Here is a 22,540-nt window from a genome sequence, read left to right on the forward strand (position 1 = left end):
GTGGTAGTTTCAAGCTTTAATTTTTCTTTAATGGGATTGATGAAGATAAGTGCAAGACTGTTAGAGAAGGGGGCACCTGGGTGGCCCAGTCGTTAAGCATCTGCCTTCCGCTCAGGTCATGATCCCAGGGTCCTGGGATCGAGCCCCGCATCGGGCTCCCTGCTCGGCGGGAAGCCTGCTTCTCCCTCTCCCACTCCCCCTGCTTGTGTTCCTGCCCTTGCTATCTCTCTCTCTCTGTCAAATAAAAAAAATCGGTGCAAAGCAGATGTTTTTAAAAATATACTTTGATTCCTCTGCACTTTTCCCTCTTTCTCTATAGATAACCATTTTTATTTTTGATTTATCCTTCCTGGTTTTTAAATATAAGCAAACATGTACATGTCTGTGGATGTGTGTTTGACTTTGCCCTTTTTTTTAAAAAAAAAAAATTATTTATTTATTTATTTTTAGAGAGAAAGTGTGTGTGCACGAGTGGGGGGGTGTGTGGAGGGACAGAGGGAGAGGGAGAGAGAATCTCCAGAAGACTCTGCACTGAGCACGGAGCCCAAGAATTGGGGCTTGATCCCACGACCCGAGATCATGATGAGATCAACACCCAAGTAGAAACCAAGAGTCTGGCGCTTAACCATCAGAGCCACCCAGGCACCTCGACATTGCCCATTCTTAAAAGTCTTCTCTGCCTAGGCTTTTTTGGGTAGTGAGTGTGTGACCTGGACGCATGGTAGTGCTGTGAGAATTGTCCTCATTCCTTTTTTTACACTTTCAAAGTCTCCCCAAGTCCTCATCGATCAACTTTTGGGTGGTTTGTCAGCTGGCTTTGGGAGCCAGTGTCTATTAATGGGAAGGGAAAAGGAAGACAATAAATGTTTATCAAACTGTGTGTCATTTTCTCATAAGGTAGGATTATTTTTCCCCATTATTAAAGAGGAGGAAGTTGAAGTTCAGTAGGCTGTAGTTACACACAACCAGATCACATGGCCGGTAAGAAGTCAGTTACAGTTGAGGATTTAATGCACCTGAAGTCTGTTTGTAATGTATCAGGAATGATCTGTGGGCATCTCAGCATTTCAATGGTAGTTTTGCTGGCATATTGAACAGTTTTTGCTTTTTTTAAAGATTTTTATTTATTTATTTGATAGAACATGAGTGGGGTGGGGGGGAGGAGGAGAGGGAGAAGCAGACTCCCCACTGGGCAGGGAGCCTGATGTGGGGCTCGATCCCAGGAACCCAGGATCATGACCTGAGCTGAAGGCAGGAGCGCAACCGACTGAGCCAGCCAGGCGCCCCTGATATTTTTAATCTAACATTTCAGAGGATCTAATTTTATTTCGCTTTTTGGTTTTATTTTTTATTTTATTTTATTTTAAGATTTTTTATTCATTTGAGAAAGAGAGCACGAGCGGGGGGGAAGGTCAGAAGGAGAGGAAGGAGCAGACTCCCCATTGAGTAGGGAAGCCTGATGCGGGGCTCAATCCTAGGACCCCGGGATCATGACCTGAGCCAAGGGCAGATGCTTCACCAACTGAGCCACCCAGGCGCGCCCCTTGTTTATATTTTTTGAGAATCTGATAGAAAACCTCACTTTTGTGTTTTTCTAAAAGAATTTTTGAGAGTTATATTTTAAAATGTATAATATATGAAATGCTTAATATCCAGAATGTAACAATGGGAATTGAAAAAGAAAAAAATTATAGAGAATTTTTAAATCCGTCTTCATGAAGGCCAAATTTATTGCATATATTTTCCTTCAATTTTAACTTGAAACCAATGCCTAGAGCATCCATTTAATGTTAAAATGGCAGATTTGCAGTCAGAATAATTATTTCTACTCTCAGATACCTTTTAATTTATGAGGATCATAAATTCCCTATCTTCTCTTTGTTCTCTTAACTATACATGGAAATTCTTTCTCTTGATAATGTGTTGCCCCAAATTTAACAAGATTTTTTTTTTTTTTCTGTTCTAGTTTGGGAATACCTGCTACTGTAATTCAGTTCTTCAAGCACTTTATTTTTGTCGTCCATTTCGGGAAAAAGTTCTAGCATACAAGAGCCAACCTAGGAAGAAGGAGAACCTTCTTACTTGCCTAGCAGACCTCTTCCATAGCATAGCCACTCAGAAGAAGAAGGTTGGGGTGATTCCTCCTAAGAAGTTCATAACAAGATTACGGAAGGAAAATGGTAACTCTTCTACTTCTGAATGTATTCTTATATGGCAGAAAGGGTAAATACAGCACACCACAGTTCAGCAAGCACTGACCGAGCATCTTCTAAGCCTGAAAGTATTGTAGCCATTGAAAAACCAGAGCTAATGTTCTTTAAGGAAGTGCTAGTTTAGTGAGGAGGTAGTCACACAGTAATTAATATGAGGTGTGATTAATGTTGAAAGTATGTTCTACAAAGACCAAATTCTGTATGCCAGGAAATGAGAAATGATTTTTTTTTTTTTTTTTTTTTGCTTGCTTGGCTTTTCTATTGAGAATGTAGTTGAGTTCCCCCTGCTCCCCACATTATTTGTTGTTTTTGTAGTGCTTTCATGTAGGGGGACCCATTTGATCCTTACCCTGCCCTGATTTAGAGAGCATGTTATTTCTGCCATTTTAGCCATGCAAAGAATAGAGGCTAAAAAGCTTTCCAGGAGTCATACTCCAGGGAAAGAGCCAGAATAATAAAACTTTTTGGCCTAGGGTAAGTGGTTTTAACTCCACTCACCCCCTTTTTTAAGTAGTTACTGATCAAGCCCCACTTCTCTTTTTCTCTCTTAAATGTTGTTTAATGCTCACAGCAAGCCCAGAAGTCAGATGTTATTACCTCACTTTACGTGAGATCGTGGACGCTCAGAGAAGTTAAAATGGCTTGTCAGGGTCCCACACATCTTCCTGACATCTAAATCCCATATTCTGTGTAGTGTGGTATGTTACCTCAAAAAATTCAAGTGGAATTTAAATAACATGTAGAATTTTGTGTTTTGTTTGATTTAGGCATTTTAGTCATTGTAGAAATAAAATTGAGTGATATTTTTAGTTTGTTATCAAAAGATACCCACAGAAATAAGATTTGAGAAGTCTTTAAGATTGGTTATTAAACACACCATTGAATAATCCTGTCCTTAACTGAGTTGACAATGTTCATTATCCCATGAATTGAGATAAGCCTGGGCCATATCTAGTTTCCTGAAATGTAAGGAGATACTGAGATAATATGGCAACAGGCTATTATTCTTGAATCTGATCCACGTGTTAAAGATTTTGTTCATTTCCTCCATATACAGATACAAAGCAGTTGATCATTCACAAAAATACATCTTTTTGTGTTTTCCCTATCAAAGCCAAACATCTTTCTTAAATTATAAATCTGTAGTATCTTTTATTTTTAAGAACACCATATACAGCTCTACTAGAATGTGGCCGAGTGATTCAAGTCCTCTCAGTCTTTTTGTCTATATTGGTATGAAATTTCAAGAATTTTTGTCCTGGTAGAAAATTCATGAGCATGGTAATTGAATGTGCCATCCTTTCTCAGTGATTTTGTTAGTATTTTAGAAATGTTCAGCATCAGAAACATGAAACACAGAATACACATTATTTTCTTTTTCAGTTAATAGTGTGTTTTTCTTGACCTTATTCTTTTTTTTTAAAAAAGATTTATTTATTTATTTGAGGGGGTGGGAGGAGCAGAGGAAGAGGGAGAGAATCTCAGGTAGACTCCCCGCTACGCGTGGAGCTGGGCGCAGGGCTCAGACGCAGGGCCTGGTCTCACAACCCTGAGATCGTGACCTGAGCCAAAATCAAGAGTCGGACGCATAACCAACTGAGCCACCCAGGTGCCCCTTGACCTTATTCTTTAATGTATTGTTATGGGCTCTTAGTTTGGGCTGCTGTAACAAAAGTGCCATAGACTGGGTGGCTGAAACAATAGACGCGTATTTCTCACAGTTCTGGAGGCTGAGAAATTCGAGTAACACGCTGGCAGCTTCAGTGTGATGCGGGCTGTCTTCCTCGTTTGCAGATGGCTGCCTTCTTGCCGTGTCCCCACATGGTGAAGAGAGAGAAGCAAGCTCTCTCATGTCTGTTCTTAAAAGGGCACTAATCCTAGTCTTCAAGACCTGAAGGTCCTCCTCAGGCCCCATTTCCAAGGAGCATCATACCGGGGGTTAGGGTTTCAACGTGAATTTTGGTGGAGGTACATGCATGTGGCCCTCAACATGATCTTTAAGTGTGCAGTGACTTTTTTAAATTTAGATTAAGTCATGCTGAACACAGAGCTCAAGTTACTGTGTTTTGAAAGTTGTGTATGTGTGGCTTTACATGTTTGCTTGGCAAAGCTGGGATGTTTTTACTGTGTTTATTATTTTTTAATAATTCAGTATTTTCTGAAAATTTTTCATATGTTTAGGCAGAGTAAATTGATATACAGTAGACTTCTTAAATATCTTTTTCAATGAAATTGATTCCAGAATGAATATTCCAAACTTATCTTCTCATAGTTTTGTTTCATTTTTCTATACCTCAGAAGCAATATTTAATGGAAAAACATGTCTGTTACTTGATGTTGCTCGCCTTTTTATGTTTTGAAATATAGTTTTGCCTTTTGATTTTTTTCTCGATAATTTTGTAGAGGAGAGCATACAAATTAAAGAGGATTTAATGGGTTATCCATTGCTTAACTCTCCTTCTGAGATTATGTTTGCTGGTTTGTTTTTTTCTTTCATCTCTGGAACAAACGGATGTTGCCCATTTCAGAATTTCCACTAACTTTCACTGCTGGACTGTTGTTCTTAAATCACTTTTCTTCCATGGTATGCTGTAAACTTCATGTTTTATATTTTCAGTAGATATTAGCTCCATATTGTGTTAAACACTGTTACTTTATATAACTAATCATTTTGATATTACTTGGGAAGAATCTGTTTTAATTTCAGTAATGGATTTTTGTTTTCAAAATTTTAATTCATGTTACCTAATCATAGCATATGAGAACTGTAGCGTAGTACTTTTACAGTGTGATAAAACACTTGCTCCATAAATGTGTTATCCTTGATGATGGGAAACTAGTTGAATGTTTGAATTGATTAACTATTATATGTTTAGCTTCTGCTGAGTGCCATAAACTAGGGGAGAAGACAAACAATCATGTAATATAATGTATTATCGCCATGAAAAAAAATTGAGCATGGAAAGGGAGTTGGTAGGTTACGTTAGTTCAGAGAGTTGGAGAAGCCATTGAAAGGTCTGAGGCAAAATCATTGTAAGCGGATAGAATAGAAATTGCAGTCGCCCTGAGTGCTTGAAGGATGACAAGGAAATTAATGTGGCTAGAGTGGAGTAAGATGAAGAGAGAGAAAAAAGGCAAGGGCCTACCGCTTGGGTTTTATTTTGAAAGCCATGGCAAGGCATTGGAGGGTGCTGAGCAGGTGGGTGATGTGTTTTGATCTGCATTAGGAAGCGATCCCTCTGGTTGCTGGGGGCTGCGGTGGTGGGAATGAGTGGGCATGGGCCGCATGAGTAGACACAGGTAGACCAGCCAGGAGGCTGTTTCACGAATGAAGGTAAGAAATGAAGCCCTCTGTTTCACACTGCTAACTTCCTGTAGAAGAATTAAAACCCGGACTGATGATCTCCTTCTGTGCTAGCTAGCAGTGACTCAGCTTGGGATCCTTTATGGTGGGCTTGAAAGTCACAGCAGCTGGTACGCATAGCTGTGGGCTCTGACTCACCGAGTCTTAGCGGCACACCGAGTTCACACGGTTGTCTGGGCCCAGATCTATCCTCATGTCATTGTAGCTGTTTCAGCCCCTGCCGTTCATTTGTTCGCCCATTCATTCATAAAATGTGAAGCACATCTGAATATGTGGCAGGCACTGTTCTGGGTGCTGGGGGTACAGTAGTGAATGAGATAGAAAAGGTCCTTATTCTCAAGAAACCTGTATGTACATAGCGATGCTTCAGGTGATGTAGAGAGATATTAATAGTATATATATTTAAGGATGGGTATTCCTTAAGTGAGGATATAATTATAAATAATACCTATTAAGTAGATTTGAGTGAATAATTTCCCATATTCATTTTAATCCTTTTTCTCCAGAAGAGCACGAAAGATTTTTTGGTATTAATGAAAGCTATCTATTTCTGAATTATGAAGAACACATAACATTTTTAAGCATTGATTTAGTTTTCTTTTTTTTTGCATTAATGTTGCAGGTATATTAGGACTTTAATAATTGATACCTTTCGTATACATTTATTTAATAATGAAATTGTCTCTCCCACTAGACTGTCAGTTCCATGATGGAGGGAACCCATTTGTTTTTGCTCACCATTGTATTCCCAGCACATAATCCAGTTCCTGGTACATAGTAGGTGCTTACTAAATATTTGATGAGTGAGTGAATGAATGAGTGAATTTGTTTAATTTGCCAAAGCAACTTTGAAGTCCACCTTTCCCATCATGTTACTTAGCAGAGAAGAAAGCAAGCCATAAGGAAACCAAGATTTTAGAAATTAAATGTAATACAGTTTATGGGGATTGTCTGCGGCCATTTAGTTGATGTTGTTTTGATGTTTATGTGGTCCTGGCTGAAGTTTTTAAATCTGTATTGGTACTTTTAGGCACAGCGAGAGTCTGGCACATTCAGCATACTGTGTTTATAGAAAATGGAGTATAAATTGTTTTAAATATTTCAACAAAATGCTTAAAAAGAGTATTTTCTGGTTTACTTTACATCTCATTTCCGGAGCATTCAAGCCAGTTGAGGTATGTTTGTGAATGTGAAGTCATTGTTTTGTGTTAAAGGAACATCCAAGAAAAGATGTTTCAAATTTTTAAAAAAACAAAAACATTTGTACATTTTTGCTTTACAGATTATTTTGAAAGACATGCATAGATGCTAAAATAATTTTAAACAGGAAAAAAATGAGACTTTATTATTTTTTCTTAACCAGAAAATTTTTTATTTAGAACATTTTCATTGTTTTTTTTAATTTTGTAGTTTATTTTAAATATTTATGGCAAAAATGTATTCTTTAAAACTTTGGCTATAAAAAACCTGATTTAGTGGAAAAGAGACTACTTTAGACTGTGGCATTGAGCCAGCAGATAGAGATCCACCGCAATGAATTGTTCATATCTCACTTTAACTAGGCCCTTAGAGTGTTGATAAAATATTTGTACTGGTCCTCTCCCGTTATCCTTCCTTTTAGATTCCTCCCTGACTTTTCCAGTTTGTTTGTATTTTCCTTGAGCCCCCTAATCAACTTGAGCATATTTCCTTTCAGTTCTTATCTTAGCGGACCTGGGTGGTTCTAGATTTGTGACCTGGGGATGGGTGAGTGAGAGATGAAAAGGGGACTCTTTTAAGGGTGTCCTGTGCACTTCTGGAAGCTGCCCAGACACCTCAAAGTGTTAGGGTTGGTGTGGGAGTCGGGATGGACAAAGAGACCACGAATCAGGCCATCAGTGGGTGAGGGGAAGTTGGCAGACGACCACAGAAAGATCTTAATCGCTTTTTTGAATGAGGGCGAGTTTTTCATATGCAAGGGAAAGGTAATGATTGAGAAGTGGCTACAGGGGGGAGCTCAGAAATGCCAAAGGTTGAAGAGATGGGGAGTTTAGAACAGAAAGTGGTTTTTGGAGGGAACAGCAGAAAGGGTTGAGAAAGAAGAACATCCCAACGATGAGGAAGGAAATAAGGAACAATAAACGACTGAAGGAAATAAGGAACAATAAACGACTGAAAGTCGAGGATGGGAGAATGGGGTTGGGAGGTGGACTAGTGTTTTCAGGGATGAAGGATCGTTGCATTGAGACGCAAGGTGAAAGGTAATTGACTTCAGTTATCCCAGCCTTGGCCTGGACCAGTCCAGTGGTGGAACCATCTAAAAGTTCTGAGCGTGACTTGGTCTGGTCTCAGGGAGATGGAGTAGATGGCCAGGAGTTTTGCAGTGAGCTGTGTCACAGTGTCGGTCGGGAGTGACACACGGACTTTTGCTGGGAATAGGGGACGGGGAATGGTGTCCACAGTGCTTGGATCTGTCCCTCATGGGCAAAAACCATTGGACACACAGAATACCAAATTATCATCAGTTAGATGGTCCACATAGGCTACTGCAATATCTCTCAGGACTCAGGGCTTTTATTGTTCTAAAAAATAACATAAGAGATTTGTTTAAGGCTAATCAAATCCCTTAGGACAAGCTTACAGCAGAGAAATGAAGTGTGGCTCTAACTGCATTAATATTATTGTGTTTGACTTGAAATCCAAGAAAGAAATTAAATAAATTGGCTGTGACATACATGTAATTAAAGGTAGAACCATCCTAGGAATCCAGACAGTCTTGCTCTAGCAGCTGTACCTTACATCTGAGGCTTTTTAAAGGTCTTACTGACACCAAGATTAAAAATCAGTCTTTATTTTCTTTGACTCTACCTCCCATTTTCACTTGTTCCCATTCTATTTGCACAGTCCCTTTACAAAGGGAGATGGTGTTACATTTTACAGACTGGAAAATCAAGGCCTTTTTGATTACCATGAGAGGGTGAACGTGTTCTCGTGTTTCTTAACCTTTTGAATTTTGTGTCTATAAATTGTTGATTTCCACCCGTTGTATTTCCTTTTGTATAAACTCTTTCTGTGTTGAAGATGTTAATGGTTTTTGTTTTATTTTTTTTAACTTTTTCAGTGATTCCTAATGCACAGAACTTAATTTTATGCAATTGTAACTGTAGCTCTTCTAAAATGTAATGTTCTGTTCTTTTCATCATAGACCTTCCTTAAGTTTTGTTCCTAATTTGCCTTTTATTTAAAAAATGTTAGCTGTAATCTTTCAGGAATGTATTAAATGTGCATCGAGGATCTGAAGGTAACATTTTGCTGAGTGGGTTGTCCTCTGTGTGTGTTGGATGGCTAAGCCGCAGGGGCCGTTGTGTGGCTGGGTCTCCCTGGCACGCTGCTTTGTATGCGGCTTGTGGCGTCGGACTGCCACTTCCCGGCAGCATGACTTTCCCTCTCTGATCCCATTCCCTCATTTGGAAGATGACAATAACAGTGTCACAGAGTTGTTCAAAAGATCAAATGGGATACTGCCTATGAAGTCCTTACCTTTCAGTTTCAGGTTGTGTAATGTCAAGCTCGGGGTATAAAGCACTTCATGTTTGTGACTGTTTTTCTGTGATACTCATTTGTATAGTGACAGGGAACGTTTCATAGAGTTATAAAATCGCACATTTTAGAGATTATCTGGATTGAAGAGATAATTTGTGATACCCTTGTTTCCTATACCTGACTGCAGATCAGAGTCGCCTGGAGGAACTTTGAAAGTCCCAGGTTCCAGGCCTCACCTCTGACTGAGTCCCTAGGATGCATGGCCCCATCATCATCATTTCCACAGCCTTTCTGTGTAGTTCTTACCCAGTTGGCTTCGCATTGGCAAGAGGTTGTCCCGCTTCTGTTTTCAAGCTTGCTGTGTCAAACAAATAAAGAACAAAACTTGCCATGTTACAATCATTGTGGAATAATAAGATGAGCTAATAAAAAGTAGTTGTTTTTGATCTCTTCTATGTATTATATAAATGTATGAGGCTAAAAGTTTTGCCTTTTTCTCATGGATCACTTAGCATTGTTGCTTTAAAAAGAAGCTTCTCATTCATCTTAACTGTATTTTTCTCCAAGTTTAGTCATATTTTTATGTGAAAGCTAATCTATTTCCTGTACATGACTGACAATACCAAACGTTTATACTTAGTTCTGATAGAATATTGGATATTTGTTTTAAATTTAGTTTGAATCGAGTTACTAATTCTGAAGTAATTCTCTAATATATTTTTATTTTTAGAGCTTTTTGACAACTACATGCAGCAAGATGCCCATGAATTCTTAAATTACCTACTAAATACAATTGCTGATATTTTACAAGAAGAAAGAAAGCAGGAAAAACAAAATGGCCGCTTACCTAACGGTAATATTGACAGTGAGAACAACAACAACAGCACACCAGACCCGACGTGGGTTCATGAGATTTTTCAGGGAACATTGACAAATGAAACCAGATGTCTTACTTGTGAAACTGTAAGTATGTCATTGAATTTTGTGTAGAGCAGATTTAATTCATTTTTATTAAAAGTTCTTTGAGGATGAGTGTGAGAGATGAACATGAAGGTTGTAATTTCTTAGGTATAGTATAAATAAATTATCAAAGATGTACTTGTCTGTTGAAAGGACTCTATATACTCTTTTGTAATGCTGCTTATTAACAGTGAATACCTGAGGTGACAGAAAAATACTTACTGTGGTTTGGACTGTAGCTGACCCTTGAACAACAGGCGTTCGAACTGCATGGGTCCACTTATTTGTGGAATTTTTTTTTTTTATATGTAGTACTGTAAATGTATTTTCTTTATGATTTTCTTAATGACATTTTCTTTTCTCTAGCTAACTTTATTGTAATACATACTACGATACATGTACAGAATGTGTGTTAATCAAGTATTTATGTTATTGGTAAGGCTTCTGGTCAACAGAAAGCTATTAATGGCTAGGTTTTTGGAGAGTCAAAGTTACACGTGGATTTTCAACTGCGGGACCGGGGGTAGGAGGTTTCGGCACCCCTAACCTCTGCATTGCTCAGGGGTCAACTGTATTTGATTTTATTTCAGTATAAGAAACAATAGAGCCATGTTCTGGAAATCATATGTCTTGTGTCTTAGTTAAGCTCATAAGAAACTTCCAAGTTAGGGAGGTACATTAATTTGTTTTTCCTTTCCCTACAATTGTGTTTATTGTTGGAATAAAAACTAAAGCATACTGTGTACACTCAAGTGAGGGAAGTACCCACTTGCTGGATGCTTTGTGAAGATGAGCAGCAGGGAAGAAGCGTGAAAATGGATTTTATGTGGGATCGGATAGCCCAGTCCCTTTGTTGTATCATTGCCTTGTAACTTCATTTCTCATTTGAGGAATGAAAGATCAGGCATCCATTATTCACCTTTGCTGGTGGAGCCAACATGCCCTTTCCAGCCTGTCTTCCCTTCAGCACAGGATCCAGTTTAGAGTTTAGTAGTTTGCATTGCGTATTCTTGTGTTTTCTTTAGCCTCCTTTAATCTGGAACATTTTCATAGTTGTTTTTGTCTTTTACGACATCTACATTTTTAAAGAATTATGTCTTTTTAAAAAAAGTCTAACATTTCTCATACTGAGTTTGATGTTCCCTTCTGCTGAGATGCAGGTATGCATTCTTGCCTGGAGTGGGATTCAGTTAATGTTGTGCCTTTCTCAGGGTCTCATATCTGGGCACACAATATCCGTCTGCCTCTCATTGGTAAAATTAATTTTGATCTCTCATTCAAGGTGTTCTTCACTTTCTCCAATTGATAATGACTGGCTTTTATGCCCTGGTAACTAGGAGGCTGTCTGTGGGGAGACACAAATATCTTGTTCATCAAAATCTCCCCCGAGATTTAGCATCCACTAAATGGATGTTTTTTTTTTTTTTTTTTTTTTTTGCCCAGTCCAGTCTTTACTGTGATGGTTCTATGACTAGTTTTTATTTTTTTAATTTTTTTAAAGATTTTATTTATTTATTTCAAAGAGAGAGAGAATGAGAGAGAGAAAGCATGAGAGGGAAGAGGGTCAGAGGGAGAAGCAGACTCCCTGCTGAGCAGGAAGCCCGATGTGGGACTCGATCCTGGGACTCCAGGATCATGACATGAGCCGAAGGCAGTCGCTTAACCAACTGAGCCACCCAGGCGCCCTATGACTAGTTTTTAATAACTTAGAAGAGTAGCATCGTCCATTGGAAAAGAGAATTCACAAGCAAGAAAGTAAGACAGGTGTTTTATGAATGTTTGGAAGACTAGCATAGTTAGTGGAGGCTACTAAGAAACTGTATTTTTTTTTAATTAATGGACTTCAGAAAAATTGAGTGGGAAGTACAGAAGTTCCCAAATATCGCTCTCCTTTCCTCCACTTTCCCCTATGATTAACGTTTTGCATTAATGAGGTACATTTGTTGCAGTTGATGGGCCAATAATGATACATTATTAACTAAAATCTGTAGTTCATATTTGAGTTCAGTCTTGGTGTTGTCTGTTCTTTGGTTCCGTATATTTTGACAAATGTATAGTGACACATGTCTGTCATTACAGTATCATACAGAGTAGCATCACTCTGTGTTTCACAAATTCATCCCTCCTTCCTCCCCAAATCCCTGGCAACCACTGATCATTTTACTGCCTCCATAGTTTTGACTTTTCCAGAATGTCGTATATTTGGAATCATAGAGTATGAGGCCTTTTCAGATTGTCTTCTTTCACTTAGCAGTATGTATTTAAGGTGACTCCATGTCTTTTTGTAGCTTTATAGCTCATTTCTTTTTGTCAATTATATTTCCTTATGTGGATATACCGCAGTTTATCCATTCATTTATTGAAGGACACTATTGAAGGACAACTTGCCTTCAAGTTTTGATGATTATTGCTTTGTCTTCTCTGGGCCTTTTGCCTCTCCATATAAATTGTGGAATCATACGAAATTTAGAAACTAGTTTACTATCCGTAATACAATGTGCTGTGATTTCAAAGGCGATTGTGTTGAATCTGTAGGTCAAGTTGGGAAGAACTGACATCTTGACAGTCTTGAATCTTACTGTCCATTTACATGGACTATACACTTACTTACATCTTCTTTGATTTAGAAAGAAATCATCTTGTAGTTTTCCTTATGTCGATCTTGTACTTATTTTATTATGTTTATATAGGTAAGTGTGGTTTTTGTTTGTTTTTGGTGCTAATGTAAATAGTATTGTGGTTTCTTTCTCTCTCTCTTTCTCGCCGCTCTCTATCTCTTAAAGCAAATGGTGACCCTTTTGGTACAACCATGAATAAAAAGATAGGGTCTTTAAATAGAACTATAACCCATATTGATGAGTGATCTATTGACTGTTGATTATGCATTGATCTTTTCAACTATAACCAGGCATTTGGAAAATGATTGCTGTCGGTAGTGTGATTTTAGTTAAAGAAGGACACAGTAGTCATAAATGAATAAAATTCTCTTGTGGAAATACATTTTTATTGGTGACCCTCTCTCACATCAAGTGAAAGAGGTATAATTGAGTGTTTGAATACATTAACATCCCGTGAAGGTGTTTTTGGGTTAGAGTAAGGATTATAGCTCATTGCTGCAGCCATTAGTTAATTGTAGTAAGAATTTGGGCAATGTTTGATGACAGGAATTGGTCTCAGTACTCATATTTGTTCAATCTAACCAACTCTAGTTATTTAACAGAAGTTTTGTAGACACATCTTACAAAGAAAAATTTTATTGTAGCTGAGTTCTAAGCTTTAGGAAATAAATATACTGTCCAATTATTAGAGCAGTATTTCAGTTGGAATAGTAGGTATAGTCAGAGAATTTGGCAGTTGCTTGATGTTTTGTATGATGGAATTTGGTCCGTGTTAGAAGATATGTATAATTTATCCTCTTCAATAAAACAGAAAATAGTTAAATTTGCATTGCTTGTTGAGAAATGCAGTAATAGGTGAGGCTGGCATAGTAGGTTTGGGAGGTCTGTGCGATACTGTGGTGTAAGGCCTTTGAGTTTACTGAGGATGATGGGGAGTGAGGATTAGATGGAGAAAGTGATATCACCCATCCTTGTTTGCTCAAATATTTAGTAATTTTATTTGTAGTGGATGGATAGTGATCCTTCCACCCATTCTTCACTAGGTCCTCCTGTGGTCAACAATATACATTTGCAGATAGTCTCCCAAGAATTAAGGGTATGACTTGAGACTGTTTCCTCAAAATCTCCATCATCATCTTGCAGATTCAGTAAATGATCATTAGTACCATGCCTTTATCAAATTCAGCTAGAGGGATGAAATTGAGGATTTCTCAGAGTGAATATATATCATTTCTTCATTTAGTTTTGCACAAATACTTGAGTACCGGCTATGCCGGGTAGAAGATGGGTAGAGGTTGGCAGAAGATGAATAAGGGAGTGGGAAGCAGTTGTGAAGGTTCAGAGTGGGCTTCTTGGAGGAGACAGTATTTGTGTGGCAGATTTTAGTAATGCATTTGTTAATATCCCACTTGGTAGGAGGTTGGGTTTCTGCAACAGCACCCTCTTCTTGTGTTCTTCTGTTCTTTGGTGCTTTCTTCTGGTCCCATTCCTTTTCTACTGTTTATTCTTCAAATGTGGGCATCCTCCAGGGTTTCATTTGGGCTGTTTTTCACTCTGCCTTGGGAGGATCATGCTCCATTTCGTTACCACCCGTGCTGATGACTCCCCACCCATAGCTCCAGCCTACACTTCTTTACTGAGGCTCCCACATCCTGGGTGTGACCTGACCTTAGAACATGGGAGTCCAACAACAACCAGACGTGTTTACAAACACTTTTAAAAGTTAAATACTGCCCCACTTGGTGGTTTCCCAGTACCAACACAATTGTAAACCCAAACGTAGTAACTCAGGTGTATCCAGATGATCCAGAACAATCCTTATGTCAGATTTTTTGTTATAATAAAGATGGAAATCTAAAATGAAGACCCCTGAGGCAGTACCTGAGAACCACAAACCTCATTTTGAGAAACACTGGACTCTTTAATCTTTATTTCTCTTTAGCTTACACATAAGTCCCTTCCCAGTCTGGCTTTAGCCTGTCTCTACCCTACTGTCCCTTGCCATCACTGGGCTGATTCTTTTTCCTCAGCACCTCACATTCCCTTTCCTCCCTCTGTGTTCTTTCTTACTCTTTTTCACTGAATGTTTTGAGACCCAGATCACTTATCTTGTGGTGCCCCTAGGCCATGCATTTGGTACTCCCAGCTACTCCTCTTTGATACAGCCACATAATCTGTCACAAGTTAATGATACTGAGCTTATAAAACTGATGCACTATTGAGGCAGGAAAGCCTTTACTACACCAGGTGTATAGCCCTTGTGGGTGAGAGGCACAGAGATCTCCTGTTGTGTGCTCATCTTAAGCATAGAGTCTTTGAAGGGAAGAACTAGGAAAATTGATGTCTGAAGTTCCGTCCTAATCCAATTCAAATGAATTAAGTAATAACTTGAATTTTTTTTATCAGATGATTTGCCCATAATTCAAACAGAACTTTATATTAGATTTTTTTTTTTTGGAGAAGGATTAAAGAAGGTCCTCAATGAAGATTGTAATTTGGCATTTTAGGCTAAATGATTTCCTTGAATGATAAAACAACACAGGTTGATGCCCTTTGCCAAGCATCCCCATTCAGTCTTAGCCTGTGTTTTTTTAAGAATTAGTATATATGGGCAGTTTGTTTCATACTTTACAATAGTACCAAGGTTTTGGAAAGTAATGGGATTTCACATGCTGGCCTTTGCCAGACAGGGAATCAGTCACGGCTGCACTTTGCTGTTTAACCTGTACGTGTGTTGAGAGCCACTTATTCAGTGTCCTTTTGGATAATCCAGATTTGGTAGATTTCTTTTGAACTCGGGGAAGATGAATTCTTCATGTACTTACTACTAATAAGAGAATGAATGCATTTAATTCTGTCATTTCAGAACAGTGATTTACTGATATTTAAAGAAATCACCCTATTTTTACAGATAAGCAGCAAAGATGAAGATTTTTTAGACCTTTCTGTTGACGTGGAACAAAACACATCGATCACTCACTGCTTAAGGTAACTGGAGAGTTATTTATTTTGAAATTTAATGAATATCTTTGGTTTAGAGTATTTTTAAATGAATACACGGTTTTCTGGTATAGACAAAATAAATTTATTTTGAATTTTACACAGGGGTTTCAGCAACACAGAAACTCTGTGCAGTGAATACAAATATTACTGTGAAGAATGTCGCAGCAAACAGGAAGCACACAAACGGTAATTTAGCATTTTTAAAAATTTGTTAGTGATTCTCTGGCAGTGGGTGTTGTAGATGGGCCTTTCCAGCTGAAAGTGATGTCTGAAAATTTACACTGAGTAAAAATTCCTAATTTTATCATTAAGTAATTAAGACTCATTAAGTTATTACTAAATAAACAATATTCAGCTCTGCAGTCTCCAGCGATTTTCTACACTTAGTAAAAGTCATTTAAGAGTCATAAACCAGTACAGTTAAAATATTTGACTTTGAAGCTTGCCTGCTTAAGTAAACTTTTTCTTGGTGAGGAGAGAGAAGGGGGAAAATCCTTTCCTTTCCCCCACCCTAGCTTCTGCTAATCCTACACAGGATCTTGTACCTTCTCTTATTTGGTATTTGCTGTCAAAGAATGGAATCGTCATCATCATTTTGAAACAATCTCAAGCTCAAAGAAAAGTTGTATGAACAGTACCAAGAGTGCCTTTTTTTTTTTTTTTTTTTTACCCAAAACCACTTGAAAATAAGGTCCTGATATGATGTCTCATGATCCTGGACACTTGAGTGGCTATTTTCGACCGGCGAGGAAGTTTTCCTATTGCCGTATTTACCCACATGGGGCCAGTAACACTGACACGTTAACTGTTCTCATGGAACCGATGTCCCAGTAATGTCCTTTATAGAACAAAAGGATTCAGTCCAGAAACACACATTACATTTAGTATTCATGTCTCTTTAGTCTTTTTACATTTGGAACAGTCTTTTCTTGACTTTAAAAATCTTGACACTTTTGAAAATTATAGATTACTTTGTGGACTGTCCCTCTTGGGGTTCATCTCATGTTTTCTTACGTTGGGGTTCAGGTTATGTATTCTGGTGGGAAATCTCACAGAAGTGATGCTCTCTTCTCCTCCTTGTATCCTCTTATCCACAATTCTGATTTGTCTCATGTGTGGGGGTCCCTCAGACCATTCGTGAGAGGCACCGGAAGAACTCGCAGGACTCAGCGTGTATAGTCAGGCCCACAGCCAAGACTCCTTACAGGGAAAGATGGCAAAGAATCGCAGCAGAGCAGAAAGCCAGGGGAGCTTCCAAGAAGAGTTCAGTGCAGTGGAGTCACACAAGACACACTGAACTCCTTCAGCACTGAATACTGACATGGGGAATTGTTGTCTCCCCTGAGGCTCATGACACACTCGGTGTCCAAGGTTTTAAACTGAGGGCTGGGCAAATGGGCACCCTCTGTCTAGCATGTACCAAAATTCCAGACTCTCAGAAGGAAAGTAGGTGTTGAGCATAAACCATGTTGTTTGTCCCGACAATTTAGGCATGTTGAGACACTCTTGTCATTTAGGAAGTGGTGGAAACACCCCTCAAATCCAAGTTCTCATATGTTAACTAATTTTGTCATACTACAGCATGGCTGAATCTTGAGCATATTATGCTAAGTGAAATAAGCTAATCACCAAAAGGCAAATTCTGTATGACTCTGTATATGAGGAATCTTAAGTAGTCACATTTTTAGTAACAAAGTAAAGTGTTGGTTGCCAGTGTCTGGGGAGAGGGGGGAAAAGGGGAGTGGTTCAATGGGTATAGAGTTTCAGTTGGCAAGACGAAAAAGTTCTAGAGATCTATTGCACCACAACATGCTAATCGGGAACACTACTGTACATCTAGAAAGGGTTAAGATGGTAAAGTTTATGTTATTTGTTTTTTAACCACAATAGAAAAATGCATGTGGTTTGGCCTTCATTCAGAATATATCTATGTTTGTATTAACATAAAGACAATGTCTTCTTCAGAACCAAAGGTTTCAATCTTGGAACACTGAAGAACGATTTCTGGAAATGTTACCATAAAATAAGTATTCCATGATCAAATGAATTTTCTGTATAATAAAATTTCCTCTTCATTATTTATTCATGCTTCATATTATGGACCCTGAGAAGACCCACAGAATAGGAGAAATTTATCTTCTTATCTAGCTTAATACAGAACTTATCTGCACATAGACTCCTTTTTATATGGCACACCTGTTGAACTGTATATAGCAGGAAACTATATACAGCCCAGGAAAAATACCGGCTTGGTAAATGTAAGTGAAACAACCATAAGCTGTTACCCAATGGGAGGATAAAGCATCTGGGGAAAAGCAAAGTGATGTCCCCGGGGAACTGGAATGAGAGGATGTGATGGCTTTGTTTCTGGTGGTGGTTTCCTGTCCTCTGGGCATTGGGGTGGGAGTGGTGCTGGAGATTTTTAAGGAGCACTCCTCTGTCACTCCTCTCTGCCTTAGTGCGGGGATCTGACGATGAGTGGCTGGACTGGAAGCTGAGCCAGCCTGACTGGTTCTCTGCTACACATCCTTCTTCTCTTCACTCCCCTTACACTCCCTTTATGCCGGATGCAGCTTAGCCCACCTCCAGGCCCAGTGCTGTCTTCCCCAGTGTGAGGCACTGGGGAAGACTCTCGCAGTGCCCAGGTCAGCCAGCATCAAGGTGTCATGGCCACTGTCTGTCTCCATCTACCCTGGATCTAGTAATTGAGGCTCCTCCTGTTTCTGAGGGCAAATTCTTCCCTTTTGCTCCATTTTCATAACCAGATCCATATCTTATCCCTCCATCTGCAGGTCCTAATCACAATTAGTGTCCTGTCAGCAGCCATGTTGTTGTCAACATCCCCAGCCACCCCGGGCACGTACCCTGCCTTAGTCCATTGAGACTGCTGTAACAAAGTTATCATAGACTGGGTGGATTATAAACAGCAGAAACGTCCTTCCTGGAGTTCTGGAGGCTAGCAGTCCAAAATCAAGGCACCAGCATGCCATGTGCCGATGAGGGCTCTCTTCCTGCTTCCTAGTGGGTGCCCTCTCATTGTGTCCTCACGTGGTGGAAGGATGCCAGCAAACTGTAGCATCTCTTTGATAAGGATACCACTTCCATTCCTGAGGGCTCCACCCTCATGACCTAAGCACCTCCCAGAGGCCTTGCCTCCTAGTACCATCACGTGGGGCCTTAGGTTTTGAACACAGGACTTTTGGGGGGACACAAGTATTCAGACTGTAGCACCCCTTCCCCATTAGAATCCTCCTGAATCTGAGCTGTGTTTCTGGTTTCCTGGGTCCTTGTGTCTTTTGACAGGTTGATGCTGTCTGGATGCACAGCTGGTAGCATCTACAGATAGCACTCAGTACTCTTACCCCTCTGGTCGGGGCGCTCCACACCCACCTCCCCTGTCCACTGACTGCCTTCCTTGAGAACACGTGCTGGTGGTCAGGCTCTGTTGTGTCTTGACTTTCCTCTCAGTGCTGCCAACTCCGTCATTTGGTGTCTTCCTCACATCTAGTCCTAGCTTCTGTTCTCTCGCCCCTCAGCCTGACCTGCCCCAGGTAGGCCCTGTGGACGTGATAGTATATGAGAATGTGGGATTTTATGTTTGTACAACTACTAAACTCTTCTGTGCGGTCAAGACTTCTCTGCCCGGGTGCCTGGGTGGCTCAGTCGTTAAGCGTCTTCCTTCGGCTCAGGTCATGACCCTAGGGTCCTGGGATCGAGCCCTGCATCCAGCTTCCTGCTCCGTGGGAAGCCTGCTTATCCCTCTCTGTGCTTCTCTCTCTCTCTCTCTCTCTCAAAAAAATAAAAATCTTAAAAAAAAGACTTCTCTGCCAACAGAATTTTAAGTTCTTATGTCCTTGTGCTGGGATGTTAAATTTCTCTGTGGCAGAGTTTGCATATTAGTGCCCTTTGGCGCACATTCAACATATAGGCCTCTTGGCGGGGCTCACACAATTTATACAAATGGGAAATTTTACTTTAAAAATGGTTTGGCTTTTCTTGGCAGGGGGGGGGTAAAAAAATCAAAGCAGCAGACAGTACTGGAATCTGGAACCTGTGTTCCTGGGGCCACCTGTAGCCTGCAGCGGAGTAGCTGGTGTTCTGGTCTGGGAATGGTTGCAGACAGTGCCCGTTCTCCATGCCCCCACTCCTGTAGGATGCTCTCACTCTGCCTCTTCTCTGGGGGCCTCCCCTTGGTCTGCTGCTGAAGGAAGCTCCTGAGAGTTTCTTTCCCCCGTGACCTTTGACCAGCAGATGGAGAAGAGAGTGCGAAAGCCTAATTACCTTGCTGGAGGTACAGAGTAACCTGCAGTGAAATCCAGAGCTCAGAGTTCCCTGGCCGCACCAGGCTGAAGCTGCCCTCTGTGCGACTTTTCCAGAGACTGAACCCTTAGCTGCTTCTTCCCCTTCCTTCTTGGCTCCCCGGGTCAGGATCTGCTTCTGGGTAACCCCAAATAGGAAGGATGTGCTCCTCATCACGGTGGTCCCGCCGCCTCTTCTTACAGCGGCTGCTGCAGATTTGAGTTCCTAACCTGGTATGTACGCGGGCAGTGCATTTTTGCTAAGAAAGTAAGTCTGCTCATTCCTGGTTTTCTGGCAGGATATTTTGATTAGGTTGGAAGAGGACATGCTTGTTTTTAAAAATCACATTGTTGATAAGCATAAGTTTTCTGCCAAGATCTAAAATTTCTTGGAAAATTTAAGTAGGGGGCAAGGTTGCTTTTTTCAGGAGGATAAATATGCTATACTCATATTTTAAGATGCCCCTTACATATTTATTATTATTATTTTGCTAATTTAGGAATATAAAGGAATCTTTCCATTTTTACAGTTACTGGTCTATTTAGAACGAACCTGAGGAAAAAACATTTCATTTAGTAGAACCAGTATATCATCACCAAGTGAGGTTTATATGTTGCTGGATTCAGTTTGCTAATGTCTTGATTTTCACATCTTTGAAATAAATATCATGAGGAGGATGTATTATTAGTCTGTAATTCTCTCATACCTTTGTCAGGTTTTGGTATCAGGTTCATGCTGGTCTCAAAAATGAGTTGATGATTCCCTCTTGTATAAAGGAGTTTGTATAAGACAGGTGCAGGTATACCTTGCTTTATTGCACTTCACAGATACTGCGTTTTTTACAACTTGAAAGTTTATGGAATTCCCTCAGGCAAACAAGTCTATTAATAATGCCCCTTTTCCAACAGCATTTGCTGACTTCATGTCTCTATGTCATATTTTGGTAATTCCCACAGTATTTCAGACTTTTTCATCATTATGACATTTGTTAGGATGATTTGTGATCAGTGGTCTTTGATGTGGTTATTCTAATTGTTTGGGAATACCACAAACTGTGCCCGTATAAGATGACGAACTTACCTGATAGTACGTGTGTGTTCTGACTGCTCTGTCCACTGGCCATTCCCCCACCTCTTTTCCTCTCCTTGGGCCTCTCTGTTCCCTGAGACACAACGAAATTGAAATTAGGCCAGTTAGTAACCCTACAGGGATGTCTAAGTGCTCAAGTGGAAGGAAGAGTCACGTGTCTCTCACTTTGAATCAAAAAGCTAGAAATGGTTAAGCTTAGTGAGGAAGGCATGTTGAAACTGAGATAGGCTGTGAAAGCTAGGTCTTTTGCGCCAACCATCAGCCAAGTTGCGAGTGCAAGGGAAACATGCTTGGAGGACATTAAAAGTGCTACTCCAGTGAGCACATGAATCATAAGAAGGCGAAAGAGTTTTATTGCTGATACAGAGAAATTCTGAGAGGAATTTGATCTCCTCTGGAGAGAAGAGCAAACCAGCCCCAGCATTCCCTTAAGCCGAAGCCTAATCCAGAGCAAGGCCCTAGCTAGCTCTCTGTAATTCTGTGAGGGCTGAGCGAGGTGAGGAGGCCGCAGAAGGAAAGTCTGAGGCCGGCAGAGGTTGGTTCACGAGGTTGAAGGAAAGAAGCCAGCTCCACAACAGAAAGCACAAGGTGAAGCAGCGAGGGCTGGTGGAGAAGCTGCAGCAAGTTCTCCAGAAGGTCCATCTACGATAACAATGCAGGTGGCTACACTCCACGACAGGCTTTCAGTGTAGACGGGACAGCCTTCTACTGGAAGAAGATGCCATCGAGGACTCACAGCTCCAGAGGAGAAGTCAGTTACCCGGCTTCAAAGCTTCAAAGGCCAGGCTGACTGTCCTGTCAGGGGCTAACGCAGCTGGTGACCTCCGTTGAAGCCAGTGCTCACTGACCGTTCCGGAAATCCTGGGGCCCTGCAGAACGATGCTCAGCCTACTCTGCCTGTGCTCTGTACATGGAACAACAAAGCCCGGATGACAGCGCGTCTGTTTACAACATGGTTTACCGAACACTGGAAGCCCACCGTTGAGACCTGCTGCTGAGAAAAACGATTCCTGTCAAAATATTACTGTGCACTGACAGTGCACCCGCTCCTCCAGGAGCTCTGACGGAGACGGACCAGATGAATGTTGTTTTCCTGCCTGCTGACACAGCATCCAGTCTGCAGCCCCTGGATCACGGAGTCATTTTGACTTTCAAGTTTTATTTTTTATTTTATTATTGTTATTTTTAATATTTTTTTCTTGTGTTGAGGGCTGACTTTTAATAGATTGCTGTGAGGGAGCTGCTCAGCTACATATGAAACCCTGAAGATCTTATATTTTAATAAATACGTTTTGTAAGGTTATAGGTGTCATAGATAGTGATTCCTCTGATAGATGTGGGCTAAGCAAATAAAACCTTCTGAAAAGGATTCACCATTCCAGATGCTTTTAAAATATTCATGGGAAGAGGTCAAAATCTCCACATTCACAGGAGTTTGGGAGAGGTTGGTTCCCACCCTCACGGAGGTCTTG

At 40.2% G+C, this 22,540-nt stretch overlaps 1 protein-coding gene across 3 annotated transcripts in view; it reads left to right on the forward strand.

Moving 5' to 3' along the window:
- Positions 1-22,540, forward strand: part of USP12 (ubiquitin specific peptidase 12) — a 93,849-nt gene that overhangs the window by 60,857 nt on the left and 10,452 nt on the right. Inside the window, exons 3-6 of one of the 3 annotated variants that reach the window (XM_025875136.2) lie at positions 1,967-2,180; positions 9,830-10,062; positions 15,589-15,665; positions 15,783-15,866. In XM_025875136.2, the coding sequence (XP_025730921.1) occupies positions 1,967-2,180; positions 9,830-10,062; positions 15,589-15,665; positions 15,783-15,866 (608 nt within the window). Of the gene's footprint in view, positions 1-1,966; positions 2,181-6,617; positions 6,753-9,829; positions 10,063-15,588; positions 15,666-15,782; positions 15,867-22,540 lie in introns of those variants that run through there. The other 2 variants (XM_025875137.2, XM_073894753.1) reach the window with 2 other exon arrangements.

This window comes from Callorhinus ursinus, unplaced genomic scaffold, assembly GCF_003265705.2.
Source record: "Callorhinus ursinus isolate GAN/ISIS: 27379988/994484 unplaced genomic scaffold, GSC_fseal_2.0 scaffold7, whole genome shotgun sequence".
Lineage (NCBI taxonomy): Eukaryota > Metazoa > Chordata > Mammalia > Carnivora > Otariidae > Callorhinus > Callorhinus ursinus.